The sequence below is a fragment of the Nicotiana tabacum genome, chromosome 20 (assembly GCF_000715075.1).
Source record: "Nicotiana tabacum cultivar K326 chromosome 20, ASM71507v2, whole genome shotgun sequence".
In the NCBI taxonomy this organism is placed as follows: domain Eukaryota; kingdom Viridiplantae; phylum Streptophyta; class Magnoliopsida; order Solanales; family Solanaceae; genus Nicotiana; species Nicotiana tabacum.
Genome location: NC_134099.1, coordinates 5,022,454 through 5,034,957, shown reverse-complemented (window position 1 = coordinate 5,034,957; position 12,504 = coordinate 5,022,454). Strand labels below are relative to the sequence as shown.

Sequence of the window (12,504 nt, the reverse complement as noted above, 5' to 3'; positions counted from 1 at the left end):
AGTAGGATATCCACTGCATTTTTGAATTTCAGAAGATTAAAATAGAGGAGAAACTCCATGCCTAGACAATCCTAAGTGGAAATGACAGCCTTTAGGATTTATGTTAAGCCATGGGCAGCCTGCCTATAAAAGAGAGTTCTTCTCTTCTAATGAAGATGAGGTCAGAACCCAAAAAGGGAGGGAGGAAGGAGAAAGCATAGTCAGAGACCAAGAGGTCAAAAACCAGAGGAAAAAGGCAGAACCCAAGAGGAAGGGAACTAAAAAATAGAAAGAGAGAGAAAGAGAACAAAAAGAGGGAGGGACTGATAGATTGAAAGAGAGTTTAGAACAAAAAGAAGCTGAAAATTCTGTTTTTCTTCACCTTTTCTGTTTGAAATCAGCATTAACTGCTTTATTCTATTAAAACTTAGGTTTCTTTCCTTGAGTGTCTGAAAATCAGAAACTTTTTCCACTGTTATTGCGGATCCACCTATTTCTGCCTGTTTTCAACTAAGCCTCCGGAGTCTTTTGGTTTGGATATTGGTATTGTTTTCATTGGTTTATTTCTATTTGTTCACTGGAGTTTATCCTGCCTTGGTGCTACTGCTGCTGTTGACTATAGTTGTCTGCTGAACATCTACTGCTGCTTCCACTTATCTTCATCTCCTCTTTTTGCTTTTCCAAATACCAGGTACACAAAACTGAATACACTGGTACATCTTGTAAGCTACTCGAAACACAAATGCAAGAAATGGGAAAGATTTGAAGTTATAGTTTAGTGTAGTTTGTATTGTCTGCATTTAAACATTCTATACACTGCCTATGTAAACTCTGTCTACACATTAAATCTCATTTGTATGTATGTTGGCTAGTTGCATGAACTAGAATCAGTTGGTGGTCGTTTATGTATAACATGGGCTTTATCCTATAGCAGTTCAAGTTGTAAACTATTTCCCCGTAGGTTTTTAGCTTAAATGGACTGATAGTTAATTGTAACATCCTTCTAGTTCAATTTGGTCGATTAAACAGCATGTTCCAAATATGTATCAGGCTTTATGCGATTACTTAATAGTTCAAACTATTTTAATTAACAATTTGTCTATCTGAATCCATAAAAAATGGGTTTCATTTAGCTACGACTTTCATTTCGGATTTTTAAAGGTCGAACATGTGTAGAGTCATTCAGCCAAGCCCGAAATCTAAATGAGGATGGCACAGGCCCAGCTTTACCTCTCATACATCGGACCTGAGCCCATAATTGTTAATCAACTGCTCTTATTGTATCGTCTTTCAGATTTAACGACTGACTTTCGGAATTCAACTATAATAGCTCGTGAGCATGCAAATGAGTTAGAACTCTTGTTATTTCATTATAGAGACGAACATAATAGAAAAATGTAATCGTTGTAGGTTTATCCTTTCAAAAATAAAAAATGAGACGAGCCTCGCCAAATACAAATGCAAATTGCGGGGCCCTTAATAATTGGTCATAATAAATATTTAGATTTCTTGGGATGGACTGTTTAGTGAATTTCACTGCCTTCCCCAAAGATAATAACGCGTTAGACTCTTTAGGCGCGATTTAATTAAAGTACCTTCTTAAATTCAGGTGCGCATTTATGTGACCCAAATCCAAATCTCAACGGAGTTGGAATGTATTAACAACCACGGGCGCATTGATTGTGACGTGGTTCGAAATGCATTTTCACGATGTTGCAATTCCATAAAAAATAAATAATAACAATAAAGCGGTTTAAACCTAATAAAAGCACACAATCTATAACATGTATTAAAAATCAGATATTTAGCCATTATAACAATTTAAGCGACCGTGCTAGAACCACGAGATTCGGGGGTGCCTAACACATTCCCTCGGGTCAACAGAATTCCTTACTTAGAATTTCTGGTTCGCAGACTTCATTTGGAAAGTCGAAAATTTCCTCGATTTGGGATTCAAGATAAAACCGGTGACTTGGGACACCAAAAGACAAACCTTTCCCAAGTGACGACTCTGAATTAAAGAAATAATCCCATTTCGAATATTGTCACTTAAATTGGAAAAACTCCCTCCTGCATTTACCCTTCGGGGCGGGCGCGCAAAAAGGAGTTTTCGGACTGGTCATTCAAAAATAGTCAGCGTTTACGAAGTCAATAAAAAATAGTCATTATTTTGCTGCAACAGAGATCGGTCCAGCATAATATACTGGAGTTCGGTGCACCTGTGTATGAACTCCAGCATATTATGCTGGACCGGGATACTTTGCTGGCTCTAGTATAATATACTGGAGACTGGAGCATCGGTACTCCAAACTCCAGTATATTATGCTGGACCGGTATACTTGCTGGAACTATAGTATATTATACTGGAGTTCTAGTGTACTTATGTTGGAACTTCATCATATTATGTTGGAGTTCCAGCATACTTATCCTGGAACTCCAGTATAATATGCTGGAGTTCAATTATACTTATGCTGGAACTCCAGCATAATATACTGGCATATTTTCCGGGTTTTGAACAGTGTTTTTGCTCAGATTTATCTTTACATGAAAAGTGGCTAAATTTTGATTACTTTTGAAACTGGACTATTTTTGAACAACCAGTTGTAAATCTGACTATTTTTGAATTTCTCCCTCTGAGAGGTTGGGCTGGTCCACAGCGACAAGGTACATGGGCTATTCATTTCCCTTCTTTTCTAGTAGAAATGGCGTGGGGTAGCCACTGTTTAAGCTGGTATTTACTTTTTATCCAGCATTGTTAATGCTTAGCAATAGTAGCCACTAGTTTATTAAAATTAATATGAAAAGACTGAGTTACCCTTTCTTCTATCTCTTTTCCCAAACGAAAATGCAGTGTATTTATACTGTTTCATTTCCGCATCTAAGGTGCGCAATCGTGTATTCGGAACCTCACCTTCACCAATTGATAATGAAGGTCAACGAGAGCACTAAATGGTACGAACTTCTATTAATGCTACTGAATGTTAAATGCCTTTGGTTATAGTTCTTGTTGATAAGCTAAACAAGTATGAAGAACATAAGGGAACGATTACAAAAGCAAAGGGAGAATGGGGAGAGGTTCCAGATTTTAAAAAAAGATTAAGATATAACGTTGTGAAAATAAGAAAAAGAGTGATGAGTAAACAGGAAATGCAATTCCTTCCCAGAAGTTAAGGACATGTAGTCCTGAAGTCCTAAAGTTAAATTCAAAAGTTAAAGACATGGTCCTGAACTTAGAGTTTAAAGTTCAAAAGTTAAGGAAATGTAGTCTTGAAGTCCTAAAGTTAAGTTCAATAGTTAAGGACACAAGTTCTAAAGTTAAGGACAGACAGTCCTTAACTTACAGTTACAAGTTCTAAAGTTAAGGACAAACAGTCATTAACTTACAGTTACAAGTTCAAAAGTTAAGGACAATAGATCCTTAATTTTGATTTCCAAGTTCAAAAGTTAAGGACAGATAGTCCTTAACTTATAGTTACACGTTCAAAAGTTAAGGACAAGCAGTCCTTAACTTACAGTAACAAGTTCAAAAGTTAAGGACAATAGGTCCTTAACTTTGACTTACAAGTTCAAAAGTTAAGGACGCTTGGTCTTGAAGTTTGAGTTCCAAGTTCAAAAGTTAAGGACATGTAGCCTTGAAGTCCTGAACTTAGAGTTCCAAGTTCAAAAGTTAAGGACATGAGCAGAAGGGTATTTTCGTCCGGGCACTTAAAGTTTATTAAAGCAGTGGCTAAAGACTAAAGACATTTTAAACGATGACTTAAAAGTAAATACATGTGTTATTAGTGGTCAAACGTGCACTTACCCGCTTTTCTAAGCCTGGTGATTCTGGCTTGCGAGGTAAGAATCCTCTTTTCGTAATTAATGGTTATTATAATAAGGGGTAATTCCCACACCATTCGTATCCCCTTAGATGGCTCTATGATTTTACCTGGAATTCGAAATAGAGAAAATTCTGCTAGAAGCTTTTTCCCGCGCGAAGGAGCTCTGAGAATTTCCCTAATCAACCATGGCTCCTAAAGCAGATAACACCGAAGGTAAAAATCCTATCCATTTTCCTCTCCTTTAGGTTCCTCTTCACTATTAGCTTTTATCGCCGTTGAATTTTTAGCTGAAAATCGAATTGAATATATTCGTATTTGAAAAATCTCTATTTACAGATCCTAAATTTATCGATTTTTCGTGTTTGAAAATTTACAGGTATCGTGCTCAAATTCGTAAACGAGGTAACACAAACTATTCCGTTTTGCTTCCATTTGTCCTTTTTAATTTATTTTTATATGCGGCTCTTCACCTGCAATGTGTAAATAAAAGTAGTTAGAAAAAAAAGCCTAAGATTTAGATTATTTGTCGTTTATACTGAAATTAGCTAATCGTAGTGTGCTTCAGCGGTATAGGTATTCAATTGGAAACGTTAATTGGAATATTGCGCTTAAAATTAGCAGAGTTATGTAATAAAAATTATCAGGAAAACTATAAAATAATGTTAATGTTTGGATAAAGGAGTGAGAGCTGTTGTTAGTCGAACTAATTAGCTTTTCTTTCCCATTTTATGTGGCCATGTTTGATGCGTACTGAGTTTTAGTGAAAAATGAAGACTTATGAAACTTGTGGTACAAAACATGTAGACATTTTGTGGCTGTAAATCATCTCACTAAGATAAAATGAAAAATTTACAGTTAAATTAATTTTAAATATAGAAATATGTCATTCTTTATGGGATAGACTAAAAAGGAAAGTCTGCAACATAAAGTGGAACAGAGGGAGAAGTATATTTGCATTCTCTGTAAAAATTTCTTTCAAAACTTTAGAGAATGCAAGTGGAAGATATAGATGAATTATAGCTTCACTTGGAGCTTAAATTGTTGTTGCTATGGGTGTGTGCACAATATATTTCCCTTTTTTTACCTAAAAGATTGTCTTGACAGAGGGTACAGCTCATCAATATCTGTAATGTTGTTCTCTTTCTTGTTTGTTTTTCAGGATAGCTGTCATTTGTGCTATCATTCCTAAATCTTGTTATTGCATAGAAACATCCCTGCAAGTTTTTTGTATTTTGAGTTATACAGTCTCTGATTTTCCTTTTTTCCTTCATGGTGTTTAATGTAGCAAAATAGACCATTGAATGTCCAAAATGTGGCAGATTCACTGCAAAAGTTTAACCTTAAAAAGGCTCCAATACAAAAAGTTCTGGATAATCTCTGTGACAGTGGTAAGATATCATTTAAAGAGTATGGCAAGCAGAAAATCTATTTGGCTCGGCAAGATCAATTTGACATCCCGGACAGTGAAGAGCTTAACAAAATGAAGGAAGAAAATGCCAATCTACAAGAAAAGTTGGATGAACAGAAGAAAGCCACCAGTGAGGTTGAAGCAGGTATTCTTAATTGGTACTCTTTTGCTGTTGTCTATGAGTTATTAAGACGAATTTGTGTGAAGTTATTGAATTTGATATCTTCAACTTTGATGATTGAGTGTCTTCACTTGTAAACTATGATGGTGCTTTGCAGAAATTAAGTCTCTGCAGTCAAATTTGACCCTTGAAGAGATACATGCTAAAGAAGCCAAACTGAGAAAAGAGGTAGGATATGAAGAATCTGAGAAACTCTCTAGCATATGGATCTGGTCTCCAGCATAACTTGAAAAATAAACTAACTTCTTTATCGTTTCAGGTTGATGAGATGGAAAAGAAACTAATTAAATTGCGGGGAGGTGTAACCCTGGTAAGTCCAGAAGAAAGAAAAGCCATTGAGGGGTTGTATTCTGAAGCCTTAAATCAGTGGAGAAGGCGAAAAAGGATGTTCAGAGATGTATGGGATGCCATAACTGAGAACTCTCCCAAAAATCCTAAAGAGTTTAAGGTATTAATCAGTTTGTCTTTGTATTGGTGCTTGTTCATTGTCAAGTATACTCCTAATTTTCATGTGCATTTCAGGAGGAACTTGGAATTGAGAATGATGATGATGTTGGTGTGGATTTTCAGTCTTTTGCTGACCTGATGCAAAATGGCAAGAAGCGTGCTAGAGGCTAGTGACTATATTTACATGTTACGCTTTATAGGAATATGCTTGATCAAATGTTCTATGAGTATATATTTGTAGACTTTGAAATTGTGTAGTCTTGGTATTTTCGTAGTTGTTAATCTTCCTTTCTGAGATTTCTGTCGGCTTTACTGTCATTCACTACCTTCCATTATATACATTATTTGACTTGAACTGTAAGTGATCTTAGGTTCAAAACACAACTGAAATGGGATCGGAAGTTTGACAATACAGGACAGACTGAAGAAACTATTAAAATGTACTTAATATATACAGCAATTCTCGGGTACTTTACATCTTCAAGATTGCCATTGAGCTGCCACATTGCTGGGGTAAACTATATCTGTTTAGCCTTAAACAAAAGAAACTCATATTTGTTTGCAATTTTAACTTGCAGTAATTCTCATTTTTTTTTTATTTGTTCATATTTTATTGTGTGTTGTTATTACAGCTCATCTATTATTTAAAGTGGCGATTGAAAAATCTTCCCTATGTGCTTTTCGTGGTCTTCAATTTATCTAGGAGCTTTCTGATGCACCAGCTCATACATTTGCTGAAAGCTAGATGGTGTGATGGACTGAATTACAAGCTCTACCTTCTTTCATAGCAATAACAGCTCATAGCATCAAAATTTTAACCCTCAAGAATCAACAAAGTTTAGATAAGACATCATATAATTTGTCCAGAGCTCATAACTAAATAACCAAAGAAGGAAGCTACATTATATTGTCCAAGCACAAAATATATGCTCAAACTTACAAAATCCCATCAAAAATAAAGAAAATATGAAGCTATAATATATTAACAAAGCACACAATATATACTCCAACTCGCATAATCTCTGCAAACTTTTATTGGCCCTTAGTCACCAGTGATAGTTCCTTCTAGTTCTCACTGATATTGGCGTCTTATTTATGTCTAGGTTTTCTGCACCTTGCTTTGTGAATCCTTCAACTTCCTTTTCATTTCCTGCTTGGTACCCTGGAGAAATTTCATTATCAGTGAAGTACCAAGAGTTTCTGCCGGCCCCTTCGATAGAAACATCCTTGCTGTTTGATTTCTCAGAACCAAAAACTTCACTCTTGGGACTTTTCAACGACGGGATTCTGCTTTTCTTTCCAACATCATCGATTTCATCGAAGATTACACCATGTCCTGGACGTATAACCTCATCATCAAGAATGTCATCTGCTGAATCAGAACTTGAAGCAGAGACTGATCTTTTGAACTGCTCTTTAAACTTCCTCTCTTTGAGTTCTTCCTCCTCATCTCCATCAGGGAGTTGGTTGGCTTCAGAATGAAAACCATAGTTCTGAGTAGGCTGGATTTTCTCAACTACATCCCCAACATTCATCTCCTTATTGTTCTTCTCCTCTCCTGCACGAAACTTGGATTTTAAATCCTCACGATAATCTGATACAGCCCTTGGCTTCTGACTTGGACTATTTGGGTCATCCGGATCACGCGATTCAGACCGAGAGAGTTCCACAGCTGCTCTTGCAGCTGCTGCTGCATAAGCAGCAGATTCAAAAGCTGCTTGAGCTGCATCTGCTACATCTTTATATTTTCTCCCAACTTCATGGTCTCCATCTTGAGGTAAAACTGGTATGCGACCTTCATACCGATATTCTCCTGACTTACTTGATAGATCTCCCTCAGGCTGGTCCTGCCTTTTCACAGTATCCTTCTTCTCCTATTATCAACAGTAAGAAAAATAATCAACTTCTGTGTATTAATTCTTGAGTGAGTTTGAGAATTGTCAAAGACATAAATTAAGCAAAAAATATTATGCCTCTCAAGCCTCTTAAACTTTATGGGATGAGATGGTCACACGAGCGAGAATTTCGTGGACCTGAAATTTCTGGAACATACCTCTGTAGTTTCCAAAACTGCTTCCTCAATTTGCAAGACAATGTTATTCTCTGAAGCAATTTCCTTCAGTACTTTGGTTCTATGTTCTAAGCTAGGCATCCTCGTTGACAGCTTTTGAATCATCTACATTGCATGAAACTTCAAGACATTAGCATGCTGTTTATTTTAGTAGATGTAGTTAGTACCAAATCAGGTGTTCTAATAATATTACCTTAGGATTTACTCCACAATTGTTTCTTAATTCAACAGCACGAGCTGTGAATTCTTTCCCAAACCTTGACGTGAAAATAACACGAAGCTCTTGAAGTTCTGGGAACTCGCCACACCTTGAAGCTGCATAAATCAAGCTCGATATTGCCTCCTTCAATTCCTCAGGACAAACTCTACAGAAAAAAAACATGAAAATCTCAGTAACTGAAGTACTGTACACAAAACAATAGATCAAATGTTGAACGAGAAGCAAAGTAAAAACGCATAGTACTTTTCATGTTCCAGAAGGTTGATCCTTTCTACTAACAGAAGACAATAGCCTTCTACCATGACAAACACATCCAACATGTTCTGTTCCTTGATCACTTGCTCAACCTACAAACACACGAATAATATAAAACAAAACGCAATAATAAAACTAACAAAAGACAACAACAAAACCCAGTTGGATCTCACAGTCTGGGGAGGGTAGTGTGTACGCAAATCGTACCCAGGATGGGGTAGAGAGGTTGTTTTCGAAAAACCTTACAATCAATATCAACAAAACTAACAAAAGGGAAGTAACATATTCAGTCGAACAAGATAACGAGTCTAACAAAATGATCAAAATCATAGTAAGAATGATACCCTCAGAAGAGCTCTTTCATGGTGTCCAAGGTTTAAGAGCTGAACCACATCGGACCGCGCGATCGAGCACCGTGCCTGACGCTGGTTCTTGAGTACAGCAAGCCTAGAAATGGCAAGATTGGCAGTTGCTTTAAATCTAGCAGTCTTGAAGTTTCTTCCTAGTAAGGCATCGAGTTTTTTTCCCATAGCTACTTCCCTTTCACTTCTTTCCTCAGTCTCTCAATAAGAAGTGAGTAGTAAGTAAAAGAAAGAGAAACTCTTGCAAATTTGAACACAAGAATTTGCCTTTCTTTAATGGTTGTTGGGAGAGACTATAAGATAGGAACAAACGAGCCCAGGCTCATTTGCACCTTTTATGATGACGAAGTATGAAAGTTATAGAATGTGGGGAAGATACTATGAATTTTAAAGTAAATGTTGGGGAAAATGTATTTTGTGGAAATATAAAATAACCTTAAAGTAGCGTGTGGGGATTTTTCTTATGAAGGAAGTCTAATAGAAAATGGAAATATAAGAATTTTAAACGCGGTTAAGGGGTGTATATCCTAGAAATTGAGTGATTTTTGCGGCTTTGAAACGGTCCAATTATGTTTTTTTATTAATTTCGTTTTGTTCCCACTAACACAACACAAAAAGAAAGACAGAACAAAAATAAAAAAAGCGAAAAAAATAATTTAATGAATAACAAAGTTTGGAAAAATTTAAAAAGTGGAAAAAGTTTTTTCCTTTACACTTCTTTGAGAGTGGACAATTGCTGGAGATAATGAGCAAAGATAGAAAAGAAATTTAATTACGTGAGTATGTGTTTTGGCTTTTTGTACGACCTGAATTAGTTGGATCAAATAAGAAATTAGAAATCTATATTTCTTTTGTTTCGCACGAAAGCTTACTGCAATAGGAACTAACTCATATTTAGTACTACTTGTAAACATTTAGATATATTTGATTTTTAATAATCTGATTGTGTACGTATAGTTTAAATAAGAGTATATTTGACTCTACAAAAGACTTGTGTAAGATGACTATGCATTTACATAAAATTTAGAAAAAATCATTAAGTTTAATAAATGGAGAGAAGGCAAATTAGAGAGTTATCTGAAAATGAAACCCTATTTATACCAAAGATCACATAAAATTGCCACAAAAGCTAGTGAAATAGTCCTTGAATGGTTGTGTTAGGTCACCAGCTTATTCAAATCTTGTTGAAAACTCCTGATTAGCAACTAAATGGAGATGCTAATCACTAGGTTTCTAGAACCTCAAAAATTAAAACTACTTTGCACATCATTAGGAAACTTATTAATTGAAACTAAGTTCCCAAACAATTTATTGTTATTATGTCCTAAAGTACCAGTACCAAAAAGAAAACAAAGGACTACCAATACATAAAAAAAAAAAAAAAAAAAATTCTTTTTTACGTTGCTATATTGGTTGGTTCGATTTTTATCAAAACCGAACCAAACCAACTATATCGGTTTGGATTGGTTCGATTTTGTCGGTTTTTTTCTGGTTTTTTGGGTTTTGTTACATATATATTATTTCAATCTTACTTCATTAAAGTTATAAATAAAATTTTGATAAGTGAATATATGTTTAGTAAAAATTGAAAAAAACTGAAAAACATATGATCTATTAAAATATTATTATTAGTAACATATGATAATTATTTTCTTAATCGTCTAACAATAATTTTTCGTTGATTTACGATTTGAAGGTTAATCGAATTTAATAATTAAGCATAAAATCAATATGAAACCTAAATAATGATATGTCCTATTTAATTTTAAAATTATCGATATATCATTTCGAATTCTAAAAAGGTATAAGAACATAACAAATTTTGACATATGAATATGAAAAGGAGATTGACGTATTTCAATAACACTTGATAAGAAAATGATGATACAACTCACTATTTAACGTAAATAAATATGGATGCACTTTATAGTTCTATTAAATGCTACATTCCATGAGAGAATCCCAGATTTCTAGACATTTTCTAAAGAAATTCTATATAAAATCTTAAAAGTATATTTAAAAATTATATATTTATATGTCGGGTTGGTTCGGATTGTTTTACTCAATACCAAACCAAATCAAACTAAACTTAATCGGGTTTTTTAATCGATTTAATTTGACTTTTCGGTTTGGTATGATTTTCCGATTCGGATGGAACACCCCTAAATTTACGAGCAATGAAATTCAAGACTTGTTTAGTCCAAACCGTAGGGTCCAAAGTGGAAAAACCCCCATTAAAAGAGAGATCCTAAGGGTTAGAGGAGAATATACTATAAATATATAATTTAAAAAATTCCCATAAATTTTCCGCCTACTTGAAATGGATAGAGACCATTTTCTATAAACGTAATGAATTTCATATTACGCAGAAAAATTGTCATATTCAATAATGATGTAGGAAAGGGAAATAAATAATACATAATTGTGGCTTGAAAAAGAAATATTGTAATGTTAGTTCGAACATCAAAGCAAAATAACGTAGACATAAGACATTTTAGAACGCCACCAGTTAATTTCATGCCTGCTTGAAATAAGAAATGGAAGAAAGTGCTAACTACCTTCACTTACAGCCATTGCTATCAGCAATTTTTCATAATCAGTAAATGAAAAATTTTACTAGCTTACTATCTTAATAAATGTTGTGACCCTACCTATAGAGACGGATTCAAAATTTTACGTTTATGAGTTCTAGAATTCCAATATATTTTACTTTGTCGGTTCTTGATCAATTAATTATATACATATTAAGTGAATTCTTAGCACAAATACAAAGTTCGGGCTAAAGCGACTAAGTTCTGCGGAACCCGTCACTTCAACAGTAGATCCACCCCTATATATATATATAAGAACCTAATATTTTTTTAACAATTTTATAGTTCAGTGATTGAAGAAAAATGAATACTAAATCTAAAATCAAAATAGGAACAATGATGGTGGGTTCTGTCGAATTAGATTAGATAGACTGATTTTTGGGCATAAACAAATAAAAAAAATGTACAGAAAATTTGCACCATAATTTTGATATGAAGAGACATTAGGACACTAAACTCTTTAACTTCTTTGCAATATTTGTCAATAGGGGTGTACATGGACTGTGTTGGTTCGGTTTTTATCAAAACTAAACCAAATCAACTACATCGGTTTGAATTTGTTCGATTTTGTCGGGTTTTTTGGGGTCTCGGGTTTTTTGTTACATGAATATTATTTCAATCTTACTTTGTTAAAATTATAGATAAAGCTTTGATAAGTGAATATATATTTAATAAATATGGAAAAAAAATTGACAAACATAGAATTAAAAAAAAAATATTCATTTTTGGTTTGGTTTGAACACCCCTCTTTTAAGGTTCATTTTTTGCCGGTCCTTTCTATTCATGATTGAAACAACCAAAATATAAAAACTAAAAGATTCAGAGCAATCCAAATTGCATACGTCCCATCAAAATAAAATAAATTAAAACTCTTCCTTCTTTAACGTGATTATTTTCTTCTATTCAAAATGTAATTATTTATATTTATACATTTTCTTCTTCTTTAATTTCTCACCAATATATCATAATGAAGGACCTAACCATGCAAATATCTAAATGTACAAACCCAAGATTACTGTTTTTTCCTTATTACTATTAGTTTTTGGTCTCTGTAAGGACAAACGGTCAATCAGACTAAAAGGGCAGTCAAGTATTAGAAATTTAGACCTCTTAACGTCAACAATATCAACCCCCCCCCCCCTCCCCCACCCCCACCAAAAAAAATACAA

At 34.3% G+C, this 12,504-nt stretch overlaps 2 protein-coding genes across 2 annotated transcripts; one reads left to right on the top strand and one right to left on the bottom strand.

Annotated features, from left to right (window-relative positions):
* The first annotated feature begins 3,855 nt into the window (after positions 1–3,855).
* Positions 3,856–6,191, top strand: LOC107797815 (homologous-pairing protein 2 homolog). Its single transcript, XM_016620739.2, has 6 exons — positions 3,856–4,013; positions 4,177–4,202; positions 5,086–5,353; positions 5,487–5,557; positions 5,649–5,837; positions 5,912–6,191. Exons 1-6 carry the CDS (start codon positions 3,986–3,988, stop codon positions 6,005–6,007), a joined length of 678 nt encoding a protein of 225 aa, XP_016476225.2. The 5' UTR covers positions 3,856–3,985; the 3' UTR covers positions 6,008–6,191.
* A 500-nt stretch (positions 6,192–6,691) lies between these two features.
* LOC107797817 (uncharacterized) lies at positions 6,692–9,150 on the bottom strand. The gene is made up of 5 exons (XM_016620740.2): positions 8,727–9,150; positions 8,371–8,474; positions 8,101–8,272; positions 7,890–8,012; positions 6,692–7,710 (listed from the first exon to the last, which is right to left on the bottom strand). Exons 1-5 carry the CDS (start codon positions 8,910–8,912, stop codon positions 6,883–6,885), a joined length of 1,413 nt encoding a protein of 470 aa, XP_016476226.1. The 5' UTR covers positions 8,913–9,150; the 3' UTR covers positions 6,692–6,882.
* Positions 9,151–12,504: the final 3,354 nt, after the last annotated feature.

Excerpts from the sequence above, each read along its gene's own strand:
- LOC107797815 (XM_016620739.2), top strand. The coding sequence starts at position 3,986 with ATGGCTCCTAAAGCAGATAACACCGAAG. Across the intron at positions 4,203-5,085 it reads TGCTCAAATTCGTAAACGAG|CAAAATAGACCATTGAATGT; the intron begins GTAACACAAACT and ends TGTTTAATGTAG. Across the intron at positions 5,838-5,911 it reads AAAATCCTAAAGAGTTTAAG|GAGGAACTTGGAATTGAGAA; the intron begins GTATTAATCAGT and ends TGTGCATTTCAG.
- LOC107797817 (XM_016620740.2), bottom strand. The coding sequence starts at position 8,912 with ATGGGAAAAAAACTCGATGCCTTACTAGGAAGAAACTTCAAGACTGCT. Across the intron at positions 8,475-8,726 it reads ATGAAAGAGCTCTTCTGAGG|GTTGAGCAAGTGATCAAGGA; the intron begins GTATCATTCTTA and ends GTGTGTTTGTAG. Across the intron at positions 8,013-8,100 it reads ATTGTGGAGTAAATCCTAAG|ATGATTCAAAAGCTGTCAAC; the intron begins GTAATATTATTA and ends CATGCAATGTAG.